General features: G+C 39.4%; 1 protein-coding gene across 2 annotated transcripts in view; it reads left to right on the top strand.

The window, feature by feature from the left end:
- The window catches only part of COL19A1 (collagen type XIX alpha 1 chain), a 1,307,565-nt gene that overhangs the window by 911,393 nt on the left and 375,563 nt on the right, over nt 1–20,609 (top strand). For both annotated transcript variants that reach the window (XM_075340245.1, XM_075340246.1), the window contains exons 26-28: nt 975–1,064; nt 4,150–4,194; nt 5,588–5,665. In XM_075340245.1, the coding sequence (XP_075196360.1) occupies nt 975–1,064; nt 4,150–4,194; nt 5,588–5,665 (213 nt within the window). The remainder of the gene's footprint in view (nt 1–974; nt 1,065–4,149; nt 4,195–5,587; nt 5,666–20,609) is intronic.

Below are 20,609 nucleotides of genomic sequence, written 5' to 3'. Positions count from 1 at the left end.
GAGTTCTCAAAAACCCCATAGGGAATTAATGGAGTGCTCAACAACCCTAAAGGGAATGAATGGAGTCCTCAACAACCCTTAAAGGAATGAAGGGAGTGCTCAACAACCTCATGGGGAATGAATGGAGTGCTCAACAACATCATAGGAAATAAATGGAGTGCTCAACAACCTCATAGGAAATGAATGGAGTGCTCAACAACTTCATAGGAAATAAATGGAGTGCTCAACAACCTCATAGGGAATGAATGGAGTGCTCAACAACCTCATAGGGAATGAATGGAGCGCAAGTTAAGCATGCGCATTGTCACTGCATTTCTAACAGTGATTCAAATTCCCAATCTACTGATCTGTTCAGGTCTCAGCGGCCTTACCCCATCAATTAACAAAATATCATCTATCATGTGATTATAATTTGTTGAAATTGAGCAATCCTTTTATAAATGTATGCAGAAGGGAAATGTAAAGTTACTTACACATTTAGTGAATAATGGTCGATTACATTTGCTTAGTGAGTCATTGTTATACTTGATATGAAGATATTATGGAATAAGATGTAAGAACAGATGTCCTGCACTGTATGACTAAGATGTAATCAAGAGAAAGTAAAAAAAAAAACCATTTAGTTATAATTGCTAAGAAATATTTAATTTTAACAATGTGTTACACCCACTTATGTTACAATTATAACTGCTTTGTTCTTCTCATTACAAAACTTGTCTCTTGCAAGATAATAACATTTATACTAAATATTTTTCTATTTTCTGGTTTTCCACTGTACTTGTGACTATTTTATATACTAGTTTAATAAATATTTAACCATAATATTATCTTAGCAAAAAGGTGCTAAATAATTACATCTGGCACAAATGATAGAAAGCAATAGTATGAGGGCTTTTCTTTATAGTATGTTTGTATGTGCTTCCATGTTTTATTCTTTGTTGAACATGTAAAAAATCTTATCACTTATTTCAAAGGGCGACTTAGGTGGTCCTATTGGATCCCCAGGTCCTCCGGGTCCCAAAGGAGAACCTGGACCAGCAGGATTTGGATTACCTGGAGAAACGGTAAGAGTTTGGGGTTTACTATTCTATTCTAGAAACTTGTTCAATGATATACTTTTTTTGTGTGTAATTAATAGATAGATAGATTATCTATCTATTATCTATCTATCTATTATCTATCTATTATCTATATATTATCTATCTATCTATTATCTATCTGTTATTTATCTATTATCTATCTATTATCCCTCTATCTATCTATCTATCTATTATCTTTCTATCTATTATCTATCTATATATATATCTATCTATTATCTATCATCTATCTATCTATTTATCTGTTATCTATCTATCTATTATTTATCTATTATCTATCTATTATCTATCTATCTATCTATCTATCTATCTATCTATCTATTATCTATCTATATATCTATCTATCTATTATCTATCTATCTATCTATCTGTTATCTATCTATCTATCTATTATTTATCTATTATCTATCTATTATCTATCTATCTATCTATCTATCTATCTATTATCTATCTATCTTTTTATCTACAGTATCTATCTATCTATCTATCTATCTGTTCTACATGTCCTTTCTTTATTTTTTCTTTCTATCTCTCTATCTATTCTATATGTTCCTTCTATCTATCTATTCTGTGTTCTTTATTTTTCTTTCTTTCAATCTATTCTATATACTCTTTCTTTCTATTCTATATGTTCTTTGTATCCTATCCTATCTATCTATCTATCTATCTATCTACAGTATCTATCTATCTATTTACCTATCTATCTATCTATCTATCTATCTATCTATCTATCTATCTATCTATCTATTTTTGTCCATAATTGTGCAACAGACTTTTTTCTGGTCTCAGAGTTTTCATCCTTTCCTTCCTTTGTTTAGATTCTATGGGTAAATTGACTGCTGAATAAAAAGTTTAACCTAAAATATAAAATCTTCAGTTTAACATGTTTAATTCTTGCATCTCTATTATATGTCTGACATTTTAAAAGATCCAATAAAGCATCTTAGATAAACAGGATTGAACGTCTTTCTAACTGTGAAATGTTTCCAATGGTATAAATCATTGTCACAAACTAACAAATAACAACATACCATTATCATTTTTATAATATTCTTAAAGGGAATCCTTCACCAGGTTTTGCTGTAATGTAGAGGCACAGACTCTGATGTCAGTGTTGTTACACTTAGTGCGCTACGTGCTGTAGTTTTTTTTATGACATCCATGAATTATCTGCCGCAGATCTCCCAGTTCTCTGAATGCTGCTGAGCTCTGTATCATCTCGCCAACACTTTTAATTGTCAACTTTCTTTGTATACTATGCTTAGAAAGAAATCAATGTTGGGAGCTTGGTTGTACTACAGTCATGGCCAAAAGTTTTGAGAATGCTACAAATATTAAGTTTTACAAAGTCTACTGCTTAAGTTTTTCTAATGGCAATTTGCATATACTCCAGAATGTCATAAAGAGTGATCAGCTTAACAGCAATTACTTGCAAAGTCAATATTGGCTAAGAAAATGAACTTTAACCCCCAAAACACATTTCAACATTATTGCATTCCTGCCTTAAAAGGAGCAGCTAACATTGTTTTAGTGATTGTTCCATTAACACAGGTGTGGGTGTTGATGAGGACAGGGCTGGCGATCAATCAGTCATGATTAAGTAAGAATGACACCACTAGACACTTTCAAAGGAGGCTGGTGCTTGGTATCATTGTTTCTCTTCAGTTAACCATGGTTATCTCTAAAGAAACACGTGCAGCCATCATTGCTCTGCACAAAAATGGCCTAACAGGGAAGAGTATCGCAGCTACAAAGATTGCACCTCAGTCAACAATCTATCGCATCATCAGGAACTTCAAGGAGAGAGCTTCCATTGTTGCCAAAAAGGCTCCTGGGCGCCCAAGAAGGACCAGCAAACGCCAGGACCGTATCTTAAAACTGTTTCAGCTGCGGGATCGGACTACCAGCAGTGCCGAGCTAGCTCAGCAATGGCAGCAGGCTGGTGTGAGTGCTTCTGCACGCACCGTGAGGCGGAGACTCTTTGAGCAAGGCCTGGTTTCAAGGAGGGCAGCAAAGAAGCCACTTCTCTCCAGAAAAAACATCAGGGACCGACTGATATTCTGCAAAAGGTACAGGGAGTGGACAGCTGAGGACTGGGGTAAAGTCATTTTCTCAGATGAATCCCCTTTTTGATTGTTTGGGACATCTGGAAAACAGCTTATTAGGAGAAGAAGAGGTGAGCGCTACCACCAGTCTTGTCTCATGCAAACTGTTAAGCATCCTGAAATGATTCATGTGTGGGGTTGCTTCTCAGCCAAGGGAATCGGCTCACTCACAGTCTTGCCTAAAAACACAGCCATGAATAAAGAATGGTACCAGAATGTCCTCCAAGAGCAACTTCTCCCAACTGTCCAAGAGCAGTTTGGTGCCCAACAATGGATTTTCCAGCATGATGGAGCGCCTTGCCATAAAGCAAAGGTGATCACTAAATGGCTCATGGAACAAAACACAGAGATTTTGGGTCCATGGCCTGGAAACTCCCCAGATCTTAATCCCATTGAGAACTTGTGGGCAATCATCAAGAGACGGGTGGACAAACAAAAACCAACAAATTCTGGCAAAATGCAAGCATTGCTTATGCAAGAATGGACAGCTATCAGTCGGGATTTGATCCAGAAGTTGATTGAGAACACGCCAGGGAGAATTGCAGAGGTCCTGAAGAAGAAGGGTCAACACTGCAAATATTGACTTGCTGCATTAACTCATTCTAACTGTCAATATAACCTTTTGGTACTCATAATATGATTGCAATTATATTTCTGTATGTGATGTAAACATCAGACAAACACAATTAAAAACCAGAGGGCGACAGATCATGTAAAAATATAATTTTGGTGTCATTCTCAAAACTTTTGTCCATGACTGTACATGGCAGCAGATTTACTAGTCCTTAGTGATAATATCCTGCTAATAAAACAGTGATTTTGTTAAAATAACTGCAAGCAACCGAGTAACTGATACATTGCTGGCGTCAGGGTCTCTGTCCCTTTAATAATACTCATATATTCTAAATTTGCTTAAGAATATTTTTCTCCATTTTTATTCTTGTTAGGGACCAGATGGGATGCCTGGTGCACTTGGTCCACGGGGCCCTAAGGTTGGTTTAAATCATAGAATTTTAGTTTTATAACTTCTAATTTAATTTATGAGAGGGCAGGCTTTTAATTATTTAAAGTCTAAATATGGTTAGTATTTTGCTCTTTATCAGTAGATAATATATGACGCCATGAAACCTTATAGTATATCTACTTCCAGGTACTGGTATTCCGCTCACCTCCCAACACTCCTTAATTTCTGTTTACCTTTTTGCAGGATTCTCCAAATGTTCACAAACCTCTTCATTCAAAAAGGAATATGTGTTATATAAAAGAACTGCAAAAAGAATAGGAAGCTGGGACTGTAGGGGAATAAAACTAGTGCCTCTAACTCAAGGATTCATTGAGTTTTATGTTGGAGCGATGAATGGTATCCATACTCATCTATCAAAATATTTATTCAAATATAGGCTCTAGAATCAAGATCCTTGGGTTAATGGAGGTTTCAGCAGTCAGACCCCAAGTGATCAGCATTTTATCTTTACTCCTGTGGATAGGTGAACTGATAAGTTACTGTTGTAGACCAATCCCTTTAATAAAACTAAAGTATGGACTGAGGCTTTTGCTTAGTTACGTCCATAAGGATTTGACTCAATTGGTTTGTACGTGCGTCCTGAAGTAGTTTGGAAACGTACGTCAAAGCGGCAGGATTCCCCACACTTTATACTGTTGATTCATGTAAGTGCAGAGCTATATACTGCTTTATTGATGTATCTATTCATACTTTGGCTGCATCTTAGGTGGATATACTGATTGATTGTTGTGCAGCATATAGGCCTTTTTTGAATTGGACTTTAAGTAAACGTCTCTATACCAATAGTCTTTCAGTATTGACTATTTAGTAATATACCACTTCTTCCCGCTTTGACTACAGCTGTTTCATTGATTGTGATTTGGGACTTGTTAGTCTCCTAAACACCTGGTATACACTTTTGTTCAGCAAATTACTGGGAAGGATTGATATATTATCTATCTATGTAAGTATTGCCTCAGCTGCACCAACATATTTCTTATAAGACATATTAGAGGAATGGATTACTGATTTTGCAATATATTTATTTCTAATAGCATTATGTCAGGATTCTCCTCTGCACCTACTTTTTTACTTCATTTGTGAATAGTATCCTGCTCTTTGTTCAGTAATGTATGTATTTTTAAATAAAAAAAACTTTGTTAATATTTCCTAATAAATAAAAAAAACTTTTAGCGTAATATATTTTGTTCTAATTGTTATTTGAGTTAGATTTTCATGTGATACAATATTTATAGGTATCTTTTTATGATAACTAATGAAAATATAAATATCCACATATGTACTGTAATACATTTATTAGTGACCATTTTCTGTAAATATGAGTCTCTTTCCCTTTAACATATTCAGTATAAATTTAATAGGGAGAAAGAGGTCTACCAGGGGTACAAGGATCTCCTGGGGAGCCAGGGTTACCTGGATCAGTCACAGAGGGTCCCCAGGTAAGTCCATATGTGTTTCTGCTTTACAAACAAATATCGATAATAAGAAGGTGAGGGATGCTGGTATCTTTAACAAAAAGCTAGTATGTGTTTAATCACCACAAAATGGTTTTATCAGTTCAGCTATTAGCACAACTTGGCACTGATCCAACATGCACTAATTGAAAATATTTGCCGGAGAGTAAATTATTTTAATTCTGCATAGATTCATCTTTACAGCAAAGGCGTTCAGTTGTCTTGTAATTCTGCTTTATTCATTTTATTCTGTGAAAATTGGAAAAGCTGATGGTTGATGAGATGTGTACATTATATAGTTCAGTTTAGTATACAGTGGCGAAAATAAGTATTTGATACACTGCCAATTTTACAAGTTTTCCAACCTACAGAGAATGGAGAAGACTGTAATTTTTATCGTACGTGCACTTCAACTGTGACAGAATAAAAACAACTCCAGAAAATCATGTTGTATGATTTTTGAATAATTAATTTGCATTTTATTGCATAAAATAAGTATTTAATACAATAGAAAAACAGAACTATTTGGTACAGAAACTTTGTTTGTAATGACAGAGGTCAGACATTTCCTGTAGTTCTTGACCACGTTTGCACACACTGCAGCAGGGATTTTGCCCACTCCTCCATACAGATCTTCTCCAGATCTTTCAGGTTTCGGGGTTGTCGCAGGGCAATATTGAATTTCAGCTCCCTCCAAAGATTTTCAATTGAGTACAGGTCTGGAGACTGGCTAAGCTACTCCAGAACTTTTAAATGCTTCTTACGGAACCACTCCTTAGTTGTCCTGGTTGTGTGTTATCATATTGGAAGACTCATCCATCACCCATTTCAGTGCTCTTACTAAGGGAAAGAGTTTGCTGGCAAAAATCTTGTGATATATGACCTCATCCATCCTCCCATCAATACGGTGCAGTTGTCTTGACCACTTTACAGAAAAGCATCACCATAATATGATGTTTTCACCCCCATGCGTCACAGAATGGTGATATTGGGGTTGTACTCATCCTTCTTCTTCCTCCAAGCATGGCGAGTGGAGTTGATAACAAAAAGTTATATTTTGGTCTCATCTGACCACATGACCTTCTCCCATGTCTCCTCTGGATCATCTAGATGATCACTGACTAACTTCAAATGGGCCTGGACATGTGCTGGCATGAGCAAGGGGACCTTACGTGCCCTGCAGGATTTTAATCCATGACGGCGTAGTGTGTTACTAACGGTAATCTTTGAGACTGTGTTCCCAGCTCTCTTCAGGTCATTGACCAAGTCCTCCTGTGTAGTTCTGGGTTGATTTCTGAACTTTCTCAGAATCATCCTTACCCTACAAGGCGAGATCGTGCATGAAACCCCAAACCAAGTAAGATTGTTAGTCATCTTGTGTTTCTTCTATTTTCTATTAATTGCACCAACAGTTGTTGACTTCGTAGTTCTCGCCAAGCTGCTTGCCTATTGTCCTGTAGCCCATCCCATCCTTGTACTGGTTGACAATTGTGTCCCTTGTGTCTTTAGGCAGCTCTTTGGTCTTGGCCATGCTGGAGAGGTTGGTATGATTGATTAAGTTTGTGGACAGGTGTGTTTTATACAGGTAATAAGTACAAACAAGTGCAATTAATACAAGTAATGAGTGCAGAGTAAAAGGGCTTATTAACCCCTTAATGACCAAGGATTTACTGGTATATCCTTGGTCACCTCCCTCCAGTTACTGCAGGCTCTGGCAGCAAGCCTGCAGTATTCCCTGAACATGTCTGCTGGTTTGATCAGCAGACATGTGTGACTAATTGGTAAGAGTGGATCTCTCCGTTAACCCATTAGATAGCGCTGTGAAACAGTGAAAGCACAATTTAAAAGGGCCATGGCAAGAATTGCACTGTTCCCCGCTACCATCGGCGGCCCCTTGATGCGATCACGGGGCGCTAATGGTTGTCAACTGATGACCACTGACACTGCCATGACTCAATTCCAAAATAAAAGCTGAAGGGAAAAAGTGCAATAGGGTCTTACCCAATGGACATATACGTCTAATAAGGCAATGTGCTCAGCTTATGGGGTTGTGTGTAACACAACCAGAATTAAAGCATGTAATCAGCTGCAGAGTCCACATGCTAAAAAAGCCAAAGCAGATCAACAACAAAGTGATGTGGAACTGTTACTGCGCTGCTGAAGATATGACATAAATCCAGGAAAACTGAATTAACGTGGTAATATTCAATATGTTTTGAAGTGTCTCCCCACTTCTTCATCAGGAAATCCACCGATATAAGCTATTGTATGATATATGGTTATATCGGTGCATTTCCTGATGAAGAAGTGGGGTTACACTTTGAAACGCGTTGAATAACACCACGTTAATTCAGTTGCCCTGGATTTATGTCATATGTTCAGCAGCGCAGTAACAGTTCCACATCTATTTTGTTCCTGATCTGCTATGCCTCAATTCCTTTGAGAGCTGACAGAGTGCTGCCACTCACAGGAAATGAGCAATTCTCCTGATCAAAGCGATCGGATACTGTTGTCATACTCTAGTAAAACTAGTAAATTCAATAAAAGATGTAAAAAAGTAAAATATGAAAAAATAAAAAAAACCTTAAAATTTATATTACTTCCCTTTTGCCTCACTTAATTAAAAAAAGAAAGAAATAGACATATTTGGTATTGCTGCATTCAGAAATAACAGATCAATCAAAATATAAAATCAATTAATCTGATCACTACACGGTGAGGCGAGAATAAAAGTCCTAACGCCAAAATTATTTTTTTTGGTCGCTGCAACATTTCATTAAATTGCAATAACAGTTGATCAAAACATCGCATCTACTTCAAAATAGTATCATTTAAAACACCTGCTCAAGACACAAACAATAAGCAATCACAGAGCCCCAGATCCTGAAAAATGAGAAGGCTTCTGGGAAAATAGCAAGAAAGGCGCTATTCTTTTTTTTTTGGACAAACTTCTCAATTTTGTTTCACCACTTAGATAGAATTTATTCTTGTTTGGTATCTTTGAACTCGTACTGACCTGAGGCACCGTACTGACGTCATTTTTACCATATAGTGAACATGGTGAATAAAAAAACCCAAAACATTGAGGAACTTCACTTTTTTCACTATTTCTCCACATTTGGAATATTGTTTTCCCATTTTCCCGTACACTATATGGTAAAAGGAATAATGTCATTTAAAAGTAGAACTTGTCCCACAAAAAGCTCTCATATGGCAATATTAATGGAAAAACAAAAAATTATGTCCCCTTCGGAAGAAGGGGAGGAAAAAATAAAGTTGAAAAACGAAAAATCGCCTGGGATGAAGTGGTTCAAGAAAAAACATCAGGCCTGTGAGAGGCAGAATTGTTGCTGGTTGGTAGGTGATTAAATGCTTATTTCATGCAAGAAAATGCAAATTAATTGTTAAAAATCATATAATGTGATTTTCTGGATTTTTGTTTTATTCTGGTGTCACAGTTGAACTGTACCTATCATAAAATTTACAGACCTCAATTCTCTGTAGGTGGGAAATCTTGCAAAATTGGCAGTGAATCAAATACTTATTTTCCCCACTGTAAACACCCCCAAGAGTTCTCCACAGTCCGCTGTGCTCTGTACTCAGATCAGTACTACAAGTGCAGCAAAAGACGGGGGCACAGGTAATACTGGGTTGCTTTTGATTGCACATGAACGTGCGCTAGCACAGAGTACCCTCCTATCAGGAAAGAGTTTCTTTACTTGTATACGTATTATAATAATAAATAATAATAATTACATAGCGCTGCCCGGTATTTGAGCAAACCACTTATATTTGAAAATGAGGTGAAATTGCTGCACCCTCAGGATAGGCAAGTAGCAATATATTATTCTTTGCTCCTCCAGGCCTTGTCGTCACATTCCCTAAAACCATGATCATTACATCCCTGATCTCTGACATTACAGATGCCTCATGCTCACATTTTTACCATTATTTATTTGAATGTCAATTGATTGTGAGAAGTGATTAATTTTAAAACATAACTTAGAAAAAATAAAAGTTCTAAGCCACTAAACATGTCCAATAAAACTTGAGAAAAGTGACATCAGTATCAGTTAACAGTGATACTAAATGGATGAGCTTTAATTGAGAGTTGCTGGGTAATACCAACAGTGATCAGATTCCACACATTTAGATTGCATACTACAAATCATCCTCTTATTGATATATACAGATATATAACTTTACACTTGTTTATCCCATAGGCTACACTTCGGTGTTTTGAACCCATTAATTTTCCCATATGTATATTTGTGTAATAGGTTCCCCTGAGGAATTCCAATGGAGAAAAGCTTTCGGAAGAAACATTTCTAGGGCAAACTACATGAAGAGATAGCTGTAAACTGAGCTAGCAGTAACATATATTTGCAAGAGAATATAAACACAGTATATATATAAACACAGTGGGGGAAAAAAAGTATTTAGTCAGCCACCAATTGTGCAAGCTCTCCCACTTAAAAAGATGAGAGAGGCCTGTAATTGACATCATAGGTAGACCATAAGTATGAGAGCAAAATGAGAAAACAAATCCAGAAAATCACCTTGTCTGATTTGGAAAAGCTTTTTTTTTAAAATGGTGGAAAATAAGTATTTAGTCACCTAAAAATATGCAAGATTTCTGGCTCTCACAGACCTGTGACTTCATTTTTAAGAAGCTCCTCTGTCCTCTACTCATTACCTGTAGTAATGGCACCTGTTTGAACTTGTTATGAGTATAAAATACACCTGTCCACAACCTCAGTCACACTCCAAACTTCACTATGGTGAAGACCAAAGAGCTGTCGAAGGATATCAGAAACAGAATTATAGCCCTGCACTAGGCTGGAAAGAATGAATCTCCAATAGGCAAGCAACTTGGTGTGATGAAATCAACTGTGGGAGCAATAAGAAGACAATGGAAGACATACAAGACCACTGATAATCTCCCCCAATCTGAGGCTCCACTCAAGATCTCACCCCATGGGATCAAAATGATCACAAGAACGGTGAGCAAAAATCCCAGAACCACACAGGGGGACCTAGTGAATGACCTGCATAGAGCTGGGACCACCGTAACAAAGGCTACCATCAGTAACACACTACACCGCCAGGGACTTATCCTGCAGTGCCAGACATTTTCCCCTTCTTAAGAAAGTACATGTCTGAGAACGTCTGAAGTTTGCTAGAGAGCATTTGGATTATCCAGAAGAATATTGAGAGAATGTCATATGGTCTGATGAAACCAAAGTAGAACTGTTTTTTAGAAACACAACTCGTCGTGTTTGGAGGAGACAGAATGCTGAGTTGCATCAAAAGAACACCATACCTACAGTGAAGCTTGGAAGTGGCAACATCATGCTTTGGGGCTGTTTCTTTGCAAAGGGACCAAGACGACTGATCTGTGTACATAAAAGATTGAATGGGGCCATGTATCGTGAGATTTTGAGTGCAAACCTCCTTCCATCAGCAAGGGCATTGAAGGTGAAACGTGGCTGGGTCTTTCAGCATGATAATGATCCCAAGCACACCACCGGGGCAATGAAGGAGTGGTTTCTTAAGAAGCATATGAAGGTCATGGAGTGGCCTTGCCAGTCTCCAGATCTTAACCCCATAGAAAGCCATTGGAGGGAGTTGAAAGTCCATGTTGCCCAACATTACTACTCTAGAGGAGATATGCAAGGAGGAATGAGTCAACATACCACTAACATTGTGTGCCAACCTTGTGAAGACTTACAGAAAACATTTGACCTCTGTCTTTGCCAGCAAAGGATATACAGTGAAACCTTGGTTTACGAGTAACTTGGTGTGCGAGTATTTCGCTATACGAGCAAAGCTTGCTGTAAATTTGTAACTCTGTTTATGAGCAAGCTTTGCTGTACAAGCAAATACTCACCGCACACACTTCCGGTTCTGTACTTTCACTGTGCTCTGACCCGCTCTTGCAGTCCGCACAAACACACACAAACACACACGCACACACACGCACACACACATATTATACTCACCTTACCTTCCATTTCCTTGCCGTCCTCCTAGTTTTTGTAGTTCGCCGGTACAGGATGTGTATCGGGTAACCATCGCAACAATGGAGGAACTTCCGCTGTCAGCAGCATCTCAAAGGCAGCGCACTGGCAGCGGAAGCTCCGGTATCGGTCGCGATGGTTACTCGATACACATCCTGTACTGGCGAACTACAAGAACCAGGAGGCCGGCAAGGGAAAAGGAAGGTAAGGTGAGTATAATATGTATATATATATATATATCTTAATTGGGGAGGCATTTATAGTCCAACAAATTATGCTACAGAAGGAATATTACTAAATAAATACCTACTGGGTCCCTGTAAGTCTTCAACGACAACCTAGCCTACCAACGGAGATTGGCACCCTCACAGTAAACAATGCATAAATATACGTCCTACTCAACATAGTGTTTCCTTAATAAAGACTAATATTCTACATGATTTCTTGCATGTGATCCAACTGGGTGGACTCTGACCATAGTCAGCATTACCTAACAACTCCCAATTTAAGCTCATCCATCTGCTATTACTGTTCAATCATACGGCTGTCACTTTTTGTGAAGTTTTATTGAACATTTTTACTGGTGGCTCCAAACTTTTAATTGTTTAGTTCTGTTTTAAGTAAAAGTTATGTTTAAAATTAATCACTTCACACATTCTGCTTGATACATATCAAAACGAGTGAGTAATATTTATCTAGGAAGTTTGACTGGAGATAAAATTCTGATTTTAGCTTGTTCTATACAAAATGTGTTTTGGCTTTATTTACTTAAATTATATTAGCATCTTAAAAGTGTATTTCTGACCATGAGCTTTAAACCATTGACCCCAAGCCTGTTTTCACCTTCCTGCCCAATCCATTTTTTTTCAATTATGACTAGTGTTGCTTTATGAGCTAATAACTCAGGAACGTTTCAATTGATCCCAGTGATTCTGAGACTGTTTTTAGTGACATATTGTACTTCATATTAGTGTTATATATAGAACCATATTTTTGGCATTTATTTGGGAAAATATCGGACATTTGGAGATAATGTAGAACATTTTCGCAATATTCAATCTTTGAATTTTTATTAGAGTTAAGTCACAAAATAGTTAATAAATAACATTAACTTCATGTCTGTCTACTTTACATCAGCACAATTTTGTAAACATATTTTTCTTAGAAAAGTTAAAAGTTTCAGAAGTGTATAATTTTTTTTAAAAAAATTGCAAAACCATTTTTTCAGGGATCACACCACATATGAAGTGACTTTGAGATCCCTAGGTGACAGAAAATACCCAAAAGTGACACATTTTAAAATATGTACCCTCCAAACTTCTCAAAACCACATTTAAGAAGTTTCAGGTGCCTCACAGAAACTAAAGCTATGTGGAAGGGAAAAATGAAAAGTTTACTTTTTCCCACAAAAAATGTTATTTTTGCTTCAAATTTGCATTTTCACAAGTGTAACAAGAAAAAAGAGAAAGACAATACCCCATATACTTTTTTGGTGCACTGCAGGGCTCAGAAAAGAAGAAGCAAAATTTTACTTTTTGAGTGCAAAACTGTCTAAAATACTTAGCGGACACCATGTCTTGTTTGGAGAGCCTGTAATGTGCCTAAACAGTGGAAACCTCCACAAGTGACCCCTTTTTGGAAACTAGACCCCTCAAGGAATTTATCTAGATTAGTAGTTAGCACCATGAATCTCCGGGTGCTTCCCAGAATTTTATAATGTTGAGCGTAGTAAATAAAAAATGATATTTTTTCCACAAAAATTTAATAATTTTCAAGAGAATAACAGGAAAAAATGCCAAGGATAGGAAGGAAAAATTTAGTCAAGAGCATAATCCTTCCAAAATTCATTTATCTATTTCAAATGCTTCCTATCCGGATCCCAGATTCCTTTCTATCCAAAGCTAACTCACTTATCTACAAATACATCTGGAACAATAATAGACCTGATTCAACTCTCATACACTTTCCCTGCCCAAAAATAGCAGAGGAATAGGGGCTCCGGACATACGCTCATACTATCAAGCATTCATCCCTGCCAGAGCACTGGACTGGATCCAGAAGCCTAAGGGAAAGACCTTGGTCACTAATGAAGACCATATGGCCCCCATTCTCCTTCACTCTATTCTCTTCTTACCCCTGACCTCAGTCCCAAAAGAAAAATCCACAGCTTATTGACAAGGGCTACGATTTTGGGCTGGAAAACTTTGGTTAACACATTAGCGCCACCCTGGTCCCCTATAATCTGCATTTCAGACATTCTGTGTTTCCGCCCTCCAAACCCTAGTTCACGAACTACTGGCCAGTCACTTAGCCTGGATATCCCAGTCTATCACTTAATAAAGGACAACTCGCTATTAACCTACCAGTAATTGAGCACTCTCCCCATTTCTGTCAATTTACCCTTCCTACATGATAACAAAATAAAAAAAATAATTCACCACTCCCATTCAGGTGAGAAGTTTCCCAGACTACCCATAAAGTTTGAGGACTTGTGCTCCCAGTTGAAACCTGCCCAAAAAGCTCTTTCACAAATCTATAGTTTACTAGTTATTCAAAACAAAACCAAGAGAAGGGCTTTAGTGACCAGCTGGGAAAATGACCTGGGCCCCACCTTCACAGACCCTCAAATTAATCTTATATATGACCGCTCACATGGCCCTTCACATTGCATCAGATTACAGGAAAATTCATACAAAGTGGTCACTCGATGGTACAAATACTCTATCTCAATCACACAAATGATATCCATTCTCTTCCCCTTTGTGCTAGAGGTGTGAAACCAAGGAGGGGTCTTATTTTCCTATATGGTGGAGTTGCACCATAATTTTCACTTTCTAGCATGAAATTTCATTGGATATCTTGTCTCTAACACGCTCCAAAGTTCAACTTACTACAGAAGTGTCACTACTCAAGTTCCCTATTTGGCCGACTAATAAACTTCAGCCTAAGCTGGTGGCATTCGTTGTGGCAGCAGGTAAACTTATGATCCCTACTCATTGGCTCACGCCCATCAAACCATCCAAGAAACATACCCTAAATAAAATTGACCTTCTGTATCACACCGAAGAGTTGGCTGTACTCGCCCACCACAATCTGGTATATTTCCAGAAGATCTGGAGCCCCTGGATGTTATATAAAAAAATCTCCAGAATACATGTCTGCAATTACCGTAGGAGATGCAGGCCCCCATTGGCTGATAGACTCCAAATCACTCCTAAGGTCTGTTGGGCCCCAACATAATTCTCTTAGCAACTATTCTGTTCTTCAAGTGCTGACAAAGCAAACCCTTTCCCCACCCTACCCTCTCCCTCTTTTCCTTTTACTTTTCTTTGTCTCCCCTGTTGTTCAAATTTCTCCCTTACAATTGAGTTATTTCTTCATTTGTTTTCTTTCAGAGTGCAAGTACCTAGTTACTGCCTTAGGCCCTGTGCGCACTTACCGGATTTTGCCGCGGATTTTCTGCAGATTTGCTGCATGTTTCGCTGCAGAAAATGTTCATAACATCTCTGCAGTGAATCACCAGCAAAACCTATGGGAAAAAAAAATCCTGTGCACACTAGGCGGATTTTGACAGCTGCATGTTTTGCTGTGGGATTCCCGCAGCAAAAACAATTGCATGTCAATTCTTTTCCGCTCATCGCTGCGGGATTTCACTCCATTGACTCCAATGTAATCGTGAAATCCCGCAGGGAATAACGCAGGCAGAAAATTCTGTGCGGTTCACTGCGTTTTGCTGCGTTATTCCCTGCGGTATTTTGCGGTTTACCTCCGGTAATGTACATCGCTTGCCTGCGGTTTTGCAGGGAAGTGATGTCATTACAGGAAGAGGAAGCCGTGCAGAGAGTAAACACACACACATCACACACACAGACATAGAACACACAGACATAGAACACAGACACAGACACATAGAACACACATAGAAAGCAAACGAAAATATACAAAAAAAAACACGTGGGCTCCGCTGTATATTTACCGTCCAGCCGAGGTAAGCACATAGCAGCGGCCCGGTATTCTCAGGCTGGGGAGGGAGAGGGGCAGGGTTAATGTCCCCCACCTCACTCCCCCTCCCGCAGCCGAGAATATCAGCTGCAGCTGCCCCGGCACTGTCGCATGCATTATGCGGCAATACCGGGGTGTCCCCCGGCTCTTCCTGCAGCCGTTTAGCAGTGGCTGTCAGGGTAATACAAGGGGTTAATGGTGGTGGATCACCGCCATTAACTCCAGGCTTGATCATGGCAGCGTCTATGTGACAGCTGACATGATCAACCCGTAAGTAAAGTGAAAAAACACACACAGAAAAATCCTTTATTTTAACTAAAACACAAACAAGCCTCGTTCACCCTTTTATTAACCCCTCCCGAAACAAAGCTCCGGTGTAATCCACAGCTCCGACGTCCTGCGAGGCTTGCATCCAGCCGCGACTGACACAGACACTGCTGAATGCAGCCTCGCAGCGAGACAGCAGAGGTAACTCCAGGGCATTTCCCACGACCGGTAATGTGAACTCACTGCCGACCGTGAGAAATGCAGCGTGTGCTCACAGGGAATCTATCTATCTTTCCTCTATCTATCTATCCTTCTATCTATCTTTCTATCTATCATTCCCTCTGTCTGTCTATCTATTCTTCTGTCTATTTCTCTATATCAGAATTAAATGACTTTTTTTTTTCAATGTGCTTTATTGCATTGAATGCAATAAAGCACATACCAACCCGCACGCGGCAAAACCGCGGCAATACCGCGAACAATACCGCGGTAAAACCGCAGCAAACCGCGGCAAACTGCATGCGGTTTTCGGGTGCGGTTTGCTGCATTTTTTTACCGCGGGTGCGGTAATCTTTGAATACCTGCGGAATTTTCTTGAGAAAATTCCGTTTTCCAGTGCGCACAGGGCCTTAATGTCTAAGGCTTGTCTTTAAAGATTGCATATTTAGCTGCTCATCTGGCATTACTTTTATATATCTCAGCAGCCACTTTTACCAGTGTACTGTATGGTTAGTTTGGCATTTTACTCCTTTTATTGCCTTACTTATGATATGATACCACTTGAGTTGTATTGTTGTTTGAATCTGAAAAACTTAATAAATAAAACATTGAAAAGAACAGGAAAAAATGCACCATACAATTTGTTAAGCGATTTCTTTTAAATATGCTGATACCCCATATGTGGTGGGAAACTACTGTTTGGACACACTGTCAAGCTCTGAAAGGAAGGAACAACGTTTTGGAACTCAGATTTTGATGGAATGGTCTGCAGGCTTCATGTCGTATTTTAGAGAGCCCCTGATGTGCCTAAACAGTGGAAATCTCCCACAAGTATCACCATTTTGGAACGTAGACCCCTCTAGGAATTTATATAAACATGTTGTTAACACTTTGAACCCTCAGGTGTTTCACACAATTTTACAGTGTTAAATTGTGAAAATGTTGTCAGGAGAAAGTGGACACCAAAATTTGTTGTGCAAAAGTTCCTGAGTACACTGATACTTCATATCTGGTGGGAAACAAGTGTTTTTAAACACTGTCGAGCTCTGAAAGGAAGGAGTTAAATTTTGGAATGCAAACTTTAATGGGATGGTCTGCCGATGTCATGTCACATTTAGAGAGCCACTGATGTGCCTAAACAGTACAAATCCCCCATTAGTGACCTTATGTTGGGATTGATCAAGTGTTTTCCTGATATCTGAATTTTTTATGTGGTGGCATATATAATGCTGAATTCAGATGTCCTGCAATCAGCCTTAGAACAAATCCTGCAGAGATCCGTTGGGAAAAAAGTTGTGCAATCACAACTTTTTTGTCAATTAGTAAATAACTGATGTCTGCTGGATCCATTTTTTTTAACATTGGAGTCTATGGAGAACGAATCCGTTAAAGTGAACCTGTCAGGTGCAATATGCACACTTAACCCCGAGCAGTTCTGGGTGGATATTGCTAATCCCTGCCTAACCATCCCTGTTTCTAGTAGCATAGCTAAAGAGATATTTAAAAAAGTATTTCTAAAGATACTTTGTAATATGCTAATGAGGCCAGGGACTAGTCGCATGGACATTAGTTCCCTTGGCTTGTTGGCCCCCTTAGCATGTTAATACCCCCTTGTGGGCGTGCTAACATGCTAATGAATGCACAGCATCAGAGGCATGGTCTCTCTCACTTCTGCTGCCACCACAGGTTTTCGGCTCAGTACGCACGATGAGAACATCCCTGGACTTCCGGTCAGGTGCACTACACCAGTTTGAAGCCAGGATGCGTACGACTGGCTTCATAGTACCCATGATTGGAAGTACACGACTTCTGATCATGCACACTGACCTGAAATATCAACCATGCCTCTGACGCTGCGCATTCATTAGCATGCCCACAGAGGCGTGCTTACATGCTAAAGGGGCCAACTATCCAAGGGACATAACGTCCTTGCAACTATTCGCTGGCCTCATTAGCATATTATAAAGGATCTTTAGAAATAATTTTCTAAAGATCTCTTTATCTATGCTACTAGATACAGGGATTAGCAATATGCACCCAGAATAGCTCGTGACTCTAGTTGCATATTGCACCTGACAGGTTCCCTTTAATGGATTGCTATTTTTTCATCCGTTATTCTTGCATTTGTAAAGAATCTATTTTTTTCTTACAGGATCCATTTCAAATGTAAGATAAATAGCAATCCATTAACAGATCCACTCCCATGTTAAAAAAAACTGATCCAGCAGACATCATTATGCTAGTCTATCTCTGCAGGATACTGGTACTGGTAGTGTACGGGCACTTTTAGTTCCAGATGTACTAGGGCCTTCTCCTTCCTGACTCGCAAATATTGGGGCCTTAATTACTACCTCCTGCAACTGAAGGAATGTGCAGGTCTGGCCTGCATATCGTGATAGCACATAAGCATTATATAGTGCCATCTGTATGATGTGCATGGCCAGCATTTTGTACCACACCTTAGCTTTGCACTTGGCACTGTAAGGCTGGAGCCACATGCGGACTACTGTGATCCTCGCATGAAACTCGGCTCACGTTGGCAGCACAGCGGGAGCCGAGTGTCATGCGAGTGTCATTACAACTGAGGTCCGATCATGCGATCGAACAACAGATGCGGGGGTCGGGCTGGCACTAAGGAGGGGCGGGTCGGCACTGAGGAGGGGTTGGCCAGTGCTGAGGAGGGGAGGGCCGGCGCTCTGAAGGGAAGGGATTTATCTCCCTCTCTCCTCCGTTGCCGACTATTGCCATTCTCGCTCTGCACTCGCATTATACTGGTGTAATGTGAGTGCAGTGCGATTTTTCTCTTGCCCCATAGACTTGAATGGGTGCGAGAGAAAAAAGGATCGCATTGCACCCACAGCATGCTGCGACTGTTTTCTCAGTCCGATTGGGGCTTAGAAAATAATCGCTCATGGGTAATGGCGGATAGAGTAATATTAGTCCGAGTGGAATGCGATATTTTATCGCATTCCACTTGCTTTGATTTTCATGCCGTGTGGCTTAGGCCTTAAGCTGAAGGACTTGATCAGAGAGATCATGTACCCCATGTTCTTATTTTACTGCAGGACACATTCTGGTTTTTGTACCTGTGCACTGTACCTCGTACAGTGGTGGGAGTGCTGCCATCACCATATATTGTGGTCAAGAAAAGGCCATCCAACTTGTCCTTATTCTTGACCATCAGCATGTTGTTGCTACATTGGGTTCTTCTATCACCCTTTCTGAGCAACTTCTCTATTAGCATCTTAGCACATCTTCTCTGATTTTTTGTGCACAGTACCGCATACTGAGGTAACCCCAGCAGAGAAGGATTTGGAGAGTGGAATGTTGGGGTAAAAGTTATCTATGTACAGTTGAAACAATATCCAATCGTTAGTGCACCAAATTCCACACAATTTTCCCAATCACTCGCAGAACAGGGGGGCATTCAGGGGGTTCAATTACTGAACAACTGCAACTATCTGACATTAATCCTGACTATATTCAATAAAAAAATATTGGAAAAGACAATTACTGCAGTATATTTTTACTGTCCGTAATCTGTCATTATTAACTAATCTAAATTATTATTTTTATTTTATTCTTTTTTTTACACTTGTTAAAAAAATAAATAAATAAATAACATCCGGATGCTGATCAGTGATGTGCATCACTGATTAGCGCTCAACAGCTGCAGGATGCATGTACAGATGTGGTACTAAAGGGGGGGTATGGAAAGCAAAAAAAAAGTCCAAGCCAAAAGGGAGCATGGAGGCAGATCAGTGATGTGGATAAGTGATTAGTGCTTGGCAGCTGCAGGATGCACGGACGGAGGTGATGCAAAATCAAAAGACTGCCAAAAATAGGGTGATGAAATACTAATCAGCGATCAAGTACTGATCAGCGCTCGGCAGAAGGGAGGGTGTGGAAAGAGATAGGGAGAGGGGGGAAAGGGATAGGGAGAAGGGGAAAGGGGGAAAGGGGGGAGAGGGGGAGAGGGCTTGAGGTGGACAGGAAAAAAAGCATGGAATATGTCAGGAACTGTAAAGTAAAGTAGATCTTGTTTCTACTTTGTTCAATCAGCAACAGCAGAACAAGAAGTAGTGGCACAGGACAAAATAGTCTGTAGCATCACGAGTCCCGGCAGCAGAATAGGACAGTGACCGCTGTCTTTACTTCTCCAAGCTAGAAAGAGGCAGAGCAGAGCGGTCACTGTGAGGTCAAATCGCTGTGAGATCTCTGTTCACTGATCATTGTCATCAACTGATCACTCCAAGCAATACTGAGGCTGGTCACACTTCCATTGCCTAACTCCATCCTATGAACGTTTAGCGAATTGTTTATTTGAATAAACCCTCCAGCTCACTCTCTCGGTCACCAATTTATTGAGTAAAAAAATCCTCAAAGTTCAAATGTAATACAATTTGTGAATAAACACTACC

Source organism: Anomaloglossus baeobatrachus, chromosome 3 (genome assembly GCF_048569485.1).
Source record: "Anomaloglossus baeobatrachus isolate aAnoBae1 chromosome 3, aAnoBae1.hap1, whole genome shotgun sequence".
Lineage (NCBI taxonomy): Eukaryota > Metazoa > Chordata > Amphibia > Anura > Aromobatidae > Anomaloglossus > Anomaloglossus baeobatrachus.
The sequence above is the reverse complement of the archived record's forward strand: the minus strand, read 5'-3'. Positions and strand labels throughout refer to the sequence as shown.